This window comes from Ctenopharyngodon idella, chromosome 8 (assembly GCF_019924925.1).
Source record: "Ctenopharyngodon idella isolate HZGC_01 chromosome 8, HZGC01, whole genome shotgun sequence".
NCBI classification, from domain to species: domain Eukaryota; kingdom Metazoa; phylum Chordata; class Actinopteri; order Cypriniformes; family Xenocyprididae; genus Ctenopharyngodon; species Ctenopharyngodon idella.
The window spans coordinates 532716-541820 of NC_067227.1; the positions used below are offsets into that span (position 1 = coordinate 532716).

Consider the following 9105-nt stretch of genomic DNA (forward strand, 5'->3'; position numbering starts at 1 on the left):
GTGTCGCTGTTGGGCAGTGTTCATTATAAAATATGAGTGACTTGCGCTCTTTTTAATGACATAATTTGTAATATTTGTGTTGTTTTATATGTAATATGGATTATTTTCTCATCCTATTTTTTTTTTTTTTGAGGAGGCACTGCCTCCCTTGCCTCCTCGGAGGAAACGCCCCTGACCTATACAGTATTTAACGACACTTTCACTCCAGATAATGCAGAATATACAAGAAAATCATATCAAAATCACCTATGTTAAGACAGCAGGACAGAATGTTGTTACTGATGATACATGTCTTTACTTTAAGAGCACACATAAACTTATGTAATAAACTCTAAGTAAGTGCAGAGTCTGTATGGGATGAAATTAGACTCAAAATGATTAACAAATGCATTCACAATTATCCATGAACTTGATAAATGCTGCAGATATGTTTTACTATCCACAACCAAATGCCTTGTGTGTGCAAAATTCTGAATTATATGAATGTGCAGCAATTTGTACAAATAGACATTTTTTTGTGAATACAAGATACAAGTATTTTCTTTTGTATTAGTGTATCATAATATGCGCATGTAACAAAGAAGATGGATCAGGTGACACGCGAGTCAATCTCATTTGATTCATTTGGATTTTGAGACTTTTTTTCTGCATTTTCAAGGATTTCACAACCCACACACAAACAACTACCAATGAATAAGCCTTGTGCTAATTATTAATGTGTGCACAACTACACAAATGTGTGTTACTACATTTAAACTAACACTTTACAACTTGTATATTCAAGAACTACATGAATGTGCAGCATTTCGTACAAATAGAGACATACAAAACTTCGATTTTGTAATAATGTAGGTCAGAATTTGTGCATGCAACAAGATCTGCATTTGTGGATCCGTACAAATTGCACGCATTTGTTAATTATTTTGAGTCTAATTTCATCCCATAAGTCTGACACAAGAACAGCACAGGCTGAAGATCAGGTGTGCACGATATTCTTTCACAGTCCTTGTACTCTTGAATGTCTGCAGTGGCAGTAGCAGGACTGCAGGTGGCAGCAGAGAATATATGTTCAAATGCAATTTATTCATGTGATCAAACAGCATCATTACTCCAGTCTTCAGGGTCACATGATCCTTTAGAAATCATTCTAATATGATGATTTGATGCTCAAGAAACATAGCAAGGCTGAAAACAGTTGTGCTGCTTCATATTTTTGTGGAAACCATGATAAATATATATATATATATATATATATATTTTTTTTTTTTTTTCTGAATTCTTTGATGAATAGAAAGTTCAAAAGAACAGATGTTTAAAAATGTATTTTATTATAGCTATTTATTTAAAATAGGAATCTTTTGAAACATGTCTTTACTGTCACTTTAAAAAAAAAAAAAAAAAAAAACAATTTAATGCATCTTTGCTGAATAAAAATCATTAATTTCTTTCTGACCCCAAACTTTTAACAGTTTGTGCTGCTATTTCTCATTTGTTGCTAAAAGTACAGGAGCCGTTAGCAAATCAGTAATGAGAATTAGCTGGAGACTCATATTTATTTTTCTATTTCAGACACATGAGGTATGATGTAAAACCGAAGGTGATTCATATTTCATTTTACATTAATATTCCCCTTAAGAGGAAATGGCTCTTTTATTGTGTTTAATATTGAGCATATCATCATAAAGTCTTTACAAAATGCTCACACAACACACATACAAATACCAGCTTATTAAATATATACATTCTCTTTTACCATATTTACAAGTCACCCCTTTACAATGAGCATCCATTCAGTGTTGTTGGCTTTATCAAGTCCATTAAGTACGAAAATATATAAAAATAAAGCTGCCTCTTCTTAGTATTAACAGGAAAATAGTCCGTGAGTTTGTGGAAGTGTTGGTGTTAGGAAGCGGAGTGGGCTTTTCTGTTGCGTTTAGCCCGTCGGGTCGGTGGGAAGCTGATGAACTCAAAGTGTTTGGGTTGGTCCGAGTTGGGGAAGGGAAGAGGACCTTTGTGGAGGCGCTTGATGAAGTGAACTTCCCGCTGGTTCTCCCTGGTTTTGGAAGCCTTGATGGGCCGACCCTTTCTGCTGAAGGCCACGTACCAGCCTTCATATTTAGCGTTCTGGAAAGCAGTGTAGTTGTTCTCCAGAACGATCTCTGTGAAGATGCAGTCCCTTCCCCTGCCATTGGGCTGTGAAAAAGAGACAGTGTTATTTCACAGAACTTTAAAGTCACCATGAAATCAAAATGGACAATTCTTGTTTTTTTAATGAAATATTGCAGTATTTATTCTAAATGATTTATCAGTGCGCATCATTATTATTTTTTAAATTCATGTGCCTATTAAATTAACTTCCCCTCCCTCTTGCAGCATCTCTTCTCTTCTCTGATGACGAGGGCGGGGCAACTTGTCACTCACATGAGATCCACCAATAGCAAACCACAACCATCCAATCAATTCCCCACGGACAAAATCAAACCCCGCCCTACATTTGTTCTTGTTCCGTTTTCATCAAGTGATTTGATAATTAATTGAATCTGTATTATAAAATTCAGTAATTATAGTAATTATAATGCAAACTGAACTGTCCGAACTTTTCAGACACTTAATTGCGTGTTATTTGCAATTAAATGACAATGTATTACACTGTAAAAAGAATTAAAATGGAAAATGTACTGGTAATTTTCTTCCAGGACATTTTCCACTAATTTTATGGAAATTTCTGTTAACCCTAAAATACAACAAAGAAATGCATAATTCAAAATACAGGTAAAACACCTGTAAAAAGAAATAATATGGAAAATTCCTTTATATACAATACATTGTGCTCTATTTTTATGGCTTTTTTACAGTGTGTAGTTTAAATTTATATTTAATTCAGTTAGTTGAAGATTAGATTGCTAGACTTTGCTTTTTAAATTAGACTCTATATATGTAATTTCATAATTACTTCTGTTGTCTAAAAATTTTACTACAATTTAAAGTAATTTCTATTGAAACTTGTATCACATGTATTTAAATATACTTGTAAATACATATTTGTAATAATGAAGTTGCAATTTAGTACATTTAAAATGTATTAACTTTAAATAACATAATAAAACACTACACTACAGTTAAAATTATAATTGAGTGCTTTACATGTGTTTTAGTATGTTAGTTAACACATCAAAAAAGTGTGCTTCTTCAAAGCATGATGAAAAGATCATTTAAAATGTACTTTAAGTAAAACTTTTCATTTGACATCATTACAAAGTGCTTTTTTTTTACTTAAGTTTAAGTTATTTAAGTGTGTTCAGAAACATCTGCAAGTACTACAAGTGCACAAATTAATACAATTAAGTGCACTTATTTTTCACAAGGGTAGGACTTCATATTGACAGCTATCAGTATGGATGTCCAACGTTTTTGTTTATTATGTCAGCATGTCACCGCTGGTCATGGAGAATAAAACAGCTTTTATAATGTATATGACAGACTTTGTTTCACTACTTTGTTTCATATTTCATCCAAGAGGAATCCAAAGTGTTTTTAAATGGCTTGTATCTTATGTAAGCAAGACTCCGGCAGTCGAACACTCATTGTCTGTGCCCTCATCTCTCAACACCGCTCAGGGCCGCCCTGATGCTCTCACTGTCTCCATCTAGTTGTCCCAGCACTTTGTCTCATGGCAGATCCATAGACATTTTTTCCACTTCCGTGAAGGAAGAAGTGGCCTGACATCTGACTAAACACAGAATGGGTGTGAAAGCCGTTTCCTCTAGAGCCTGGCAGTCGATTCCCAGGCTGACGTACGCTGAGCTTCGATGCCGTTCACACTGTCTAGCTGCTGATCTACATGTCCTGCTCTGCTTCACCCGTCCCGATGTTTGCAGGAATTTTTGTATGGAAAAGAGCAGCTTTGGCATTTTGTTAACTCTTTTTGTATTTCACAGGAAGAGTTTGGAGCGACTTGAGGGTGGGCAGATAGCGACAGATCTGTATTTTAAATAGTCTTTTTTCCCCCCTATTGTGACACACAGCAGAGGCTAAAATTGATGTCTGACCTAAAGGAAAATTAACATCTTCACCCTTTATTCAAATATTATTAAAAATGTTGCAAGCATATTGTGTAGTTGTGCTTGGAGTCAATTGTTTTATTTGTGAAAATGCAATGAAACATAATTTTTGGCCAGGCTGTCATACAAAGAAATTATGAACACATGCAAAAACAAGAGGGAACCAACGAAATATTAAAGGGATAGTTCACCCAAAAATGAAATTTCTGTCATTAATTACTCACCCTCATGTCGTTCCACACCTGTAAGACCTTCATTCATCTTCAGAACACAAATTAAGATAGTTTTTTTTAAATCTAAGAGGTTTTTTATCCTCCGTTGAAAGCACATTCAAGGTCCAGAAAGGTACTAAAGACATCGTTAAAACAGTCATGTGACTGCAGTGGTTCAACCTTAATGTTATGAAGTGATGAAAATATTTTTTGTGCGCAAAAACAAATCAAAATTAACAACTTTATTCAACAAATTCGTCTCTCCCCTGTCATTCAGATACGCTATTTTCATTGCTGCACTTCTAGGTTCTACGTCCGAACAACGACTCAGTATTGGCTGACGCTGATCACATGACCAGCACAACGCATGCGTGTGATGCTGACACAGGATCCGGCCAATAATGAGTCGGCGTTCTGACATAAACACAGAAACGCAGCACTGCGCCAACTGCATAACAGACTGACAAGGAAGAGGAAAAATTGTTGAATAAAGTTGTTATTTTTGTTTTGTTTTTGTGCACAAAAAATATTCTCGTCTCTTCATAACATTAAGGTTGAACCACTGCAGTCGCATGACTGTTTTAACAATGTCTTTAGTACCTTTCTGGACCTTGAATGTGGTAATTGCTTTCAATGAAGGATAAAAAAAACTCGGATTTCATCAAAAATATTTTAATTTGTGTTCTGAAGATTAACGAAGGTCTTACAGGTGTGGAATGACATGAGGGTGAGTAATTAATGACAGAAATTTTGGGTGAACTAACCCTTTAATAACTGATTATGCTGTAGTCAATGTTTTATTTTTCCTGTCAGCTTTTTGTTTATTTGCATCTTTTTGCATAGTAACATCAAACCTGTAGCTGTAGTTTGCCTTTTACACCAAATAATTTTGTCAGATAAATACCAAGTTTAGTGTTTTGTTCCTTCATATTTAAAATATTTAAAAATATAAAATATTTTCCTCATATTTTGATGGTTTAATGGAACTTGTAGGGTCATTAAAAACAAATATCCTCTCCAGATGTCACTTTTAGCCACTACTGTATATCCACAGCTTCTCGAACAAGAACAAATGTAGGGCGGGGCTTGATTTTGTCCATGGGGAATTGATTGGATGGTTGTGTCGATGTCATGCTTTAGAAAAACACTTTTGGGAAGTTCAAAATACACTTGCCCCAACAAAATTAAATATATTTTCCAGAGAAATCTCCAAGCAAGATGATGAATACATACCTTGCCCACGAGTTTCCCCCTGCGGTTCATACAGAGGTATCTGCCGCTCTCTGCTCCTTTGATCCGAACACGACTTCCGAAGGTGTCCGTCTCCACGTAAAGTCTGGCTGTAATGCAGCACAAGTGTTAAACCAAACAAAATAGGATAGATTCAGCCATTTATAAATATTATATATATGACTATACCGAAATCATAATGAAAACGTACCAAATTTAGTTCAACATTTTTGAGTAAAAGTAATTCTACCTGACCTAAAGTCACTTTTCATGACGTAAACCAATGTAAATAAGCTGATCCAGTCCAGATGAAGCGCCTGAGATATAATTATTATTATTTATTTTTTTAGGTTAATATGAAATAATTTATGGAAAGAAAGAAAGAAAGATTTTAATGTAATGTAGCCTATTAATCAATATTTTTAAGATTTCAAGTATATTTATAATTTAGTTATATGCATAGTGCAATATCATGGTTTTCAAGATGACTCGAGTCAAATCAGTCTCATTTCCCCTTGCTGTTTGAAGCAAATTATCACATCCTAATCAACACAAAGGGGAAACGATTAAGCAAAGAAATGTCTTTTGAACTATCAGCAAGTCCCTTTTCAGCCAATAAACCAATCAGCAGCGAAAACAGCCCTATCTGCACCGAAACCTAACGTGAGTTAATTAGTGTGAATGAATGAGCGACTCACCGAAAGTGTTCCCGTCCTCGGCGGTGGCGCTCACTCTCTTGCCCTGGATCTGCACGTGTCGGCCGCTGGTTCGGCTGTACAGCTGGTAGACTCGAACCTGCCGCCGGCTCAGCTGGTCCGTCAGTGAGCCCTGTTCCCTCACATACTGCTTAAAATTAGGAGAAGGGTGATTCTTCTCCCCCTTTTCGGTGCAAAGGGAAAATAAGATCACATATATCTCTCTCTCTGTTGCTGGAATAGAAAACCTTCTTCGTTTTGTAAATGCCAGCAAGAGCACTAATCTAACTCTAGGTCTGTATAACCGCTGCGTGACTGATATATGCGATAGAAAATGATTTAGGCTCATCTGCTCTAGTGCAGTGGTTCTCAGATAGGGACCCGGGGCCCACTAGAGGGCCTCAGCAAACTTAAAATTATTTAAAACGAGTTAATCGATGCTAATTAGAAAGCTAAAAATCGTCCGACATGTAGTAAACTGAATTTATTTAATATGCCCCACCAACACGCTGTTTTAATGAAGAACATACATTAGGCTACAGTTATTAAAACTTTTGATCGATTCTGAAGCATAGAATGATCAAGTTTCAAAGTCAAAAAGCTCGAGAACCACTACTAAATTTAAACTAAATGTTATTTCCATAAGTATGCAATTTATATGAAACGTTATAGCTTATTAGGCTACTAAAAAACGAACACAAACAAAATAAAATTTAATAAATATTTACCTGCGCGTGACACCACACCACGAAGAAGTGAAAAGAGCTGCAAAGTAAAACAAATCAAAAGTGAGAAAAGTTAGACAATATGCTATTAGCATTATATAATGAAAATTAGATTATTGCCTATATCACATAAATACATAATACCCATAAAAATAGTAGTTCTCTAACGTTATTTTCAGTTCAGCAAAAACGACTTATTATCAAAAATTAAATAGAAAAGAATCACATTTTCACTATATATGGTTCTTGAGTTGGTTGTATGGTTCTTTGAAGATTAAAACACTTTTCCGATGCACCAAAACAAAACATTTCCAAAGTTTTTTTCAAAATCTAAAAATATTCTTCTAGAGCATTAACATCTAAAATATCTATCTGCAACCTTAACTTTTAAGATTAAAGGTCTATATATCGCTAAATATCAATACTCACATGTATAAGCAGCGCTGATTTATTCCATACATTGTGTAAACGCAAAGTAATGTTGTATCCAGGGTTGTGCTGAATGATAATCCAGCTCGCTGTGATCTCCTGATTAAATGAGCTGAGTCAAATCCATACGCCAGTATAAAGACTGCGGGAGCGCTAGATCTTTAAAAGCCCCTCAGATGCGCGTCTCCGCAAACACATGCGCGGATAAATCCGATTAGGAAAAGACCGATCCACATATAGTCCAGAAGATTATGGAGTTCCATCATATGTTTGATAGCAATCACAGAGTTTTCATTCTAATGGTGCTGTGTGTCCAGAGTGCTCTTGATGTTGTGTTGGCACTGTCACTCGTGGAGAGGCGCAGTGCGCTCTGCGCGTCTGGATCCCTCACTGCGCCAGAATGATAGACGTCAAGATCCCTCCCATGTGCGTTGCACCCATTCAGAGACTCCTGCACTTAAGAAAAATCCCCCGACCTTGCTGTGTTCAGTTAGATGAACATGTGGAGGTGTTTCTAACATCTACAGTAGGCTATGTAAATAAACCAAATCACTAACTTCACCAAGAGACCATGTGACTATCCACATGGCACTCCACTCACAACCTACAGTTGTCTTATATGGTTCCTGGTGTCTCCCAGTTTCACCCAAGCTCCCATCTGATGGATGATTAATCTTTCCAAATGAACTGTGATGTATTCAGATCATCCTCTGTATTTAAAGCTTTGAGGTTCCCTCAGAAAGGGGTGTGCCGCCTGATGTTTGTTAGGGCCCATCTCAATGTTGGTCTATCCCCATGAAGGGGCCGCGGCTCACACCTTTTGCTAACCTGGCAGCTCTAATGAGACAACAATGGCAGCCTTTAATCACAGGACTCCAGTGGGCTTTTGTTAGCTCCTGCAGAATCAACATCAAGCACTAACGATATAACGTCAACAGGATGCTCGCTTTCCGACGCATAGTTAAGTTGCATCACGGCAATTAGTGCTGTCTTGCAAGTGTGACCATAGCAGAGCCGCCACTTGGTTCCCTCAAATGAAAATTTGTGTGAACTTTTCCACCCCTAGAAGAGTGAAACTCAAGGATTAGCTATATACTGTAAATCAGTGTTTCTGGATTTTGCTTCAGAACTCAGATTGGTTATCAGGTAGTGAACCAACCAAACCCATATTTAATGTAGTATGTTATGTATTTTACTTTAATTTTTGTCTCTGACCTGCCCATGTTGGCATATAATTTGTCTAGTCAATATGGGCTAACAAATGAAATACTGTGAAAATACAAGTTTGATTGGATGCACTAAAGTTTGGGCCAAAATATGCTGAAGTATGTCTTTTATTGGATGTACACCTTGCATATCAAAAACAGACGATATGGAAAGCATTTTCGTTCTTTTTTAAAAGTCAGTGAGCCTAATTTTTTGCTATCCTGTGCACTTATTTGCATTTAACGTTTTTCATTTATTAATGTTTTTTCTCTCCATGGCTATCTGCAACATGGATCATGACCCACCAGTCGAGAACCACTGCTGTGAGTATATTTATTTATAGAAAGTGTATAGAATTTTAGATGCTTCTATTTTATCACATCTAGGCCATTTGTATTAAAGGTCTAACTTGTTTAATGAATTTAAATGTGTTAACTGTCCACCTGACTAGGCAGGATGGACCTTGACGCAGAACCTGATTTCAGCAAGTACAACATGATCCTAGATCAACATTCCAATCAACCAATCATATTTGAGGGACAAGTTT

The 9105-nt window shown here is 36.2% G+C and overlaps 1 protein-coding gene across 3 annotated transcripts; it reads right to left on the reverse strand.

Annotated features, from left to right (window-relative positions):
• Nucleotides 1–1539: 1539 nt before the first annotated feature.
• On the reverse strand, nt 1540–7770 carry fgf17 (fibroblast growth factor 17). 3 transcript variants are annotated; one of them, XM_051904118.1, is made up of 5 exons: nt 7353–7770; nt 6927–6963; nt 6202–6346; nt 5507–5613; nt 1540–2193 (listed from the first exon to the last, which is right to left on the reverse strand). In XM_051904118.1, the coding sequence occupies exons 1-5, from the start codon at nt 7382–7384 to the stop codon at nt 1903–1905; spliced, it is 612 nt and encodes a 203-aa protein (XP_051760078.1). In that variant the 5' UTR covers nt 7385–7770; the 3' UTR covers nt 1540–1902. The 3 variants fall into 3 exon arrangements, with proteins under 3 accessions (XP_051760078.1, XP_051760077.1, XP_051760076.1); XM_051904117.1 differs by having other exon boundaries at nt 6202–6349; XM_051904116.1 differs by having other exon boundaries at nt 6202–6382; nt 7353–7766.
• Nucleotides 7771–9105: the final 1335 nt, after the last annotated feature.

Excerpts from the sequence above, each read along its gene's own strand:
- fgf17 (XM_051904116.1), bottom strand. The coding sequence starts at position 7,384 with ATGTATGGAATAAATCAGCGCTGCTTATACAT. Across the intron at positions 6,383-6,926 it reads TGGTGTGGTGTCACGCGCAG|GGGGAGAAGAATCACCCTTC; the intron begins GTAAATATTTAT and ends TGCACCGAAAAG. Across the intron at positions 2,194-5,506 it reads GGGGGAAACTCGTGGGCAAG|CCCAATGGCAGGGGAAGGGA; the intron begins GTATGTATTCAT and ends TCTTTTTCACAG.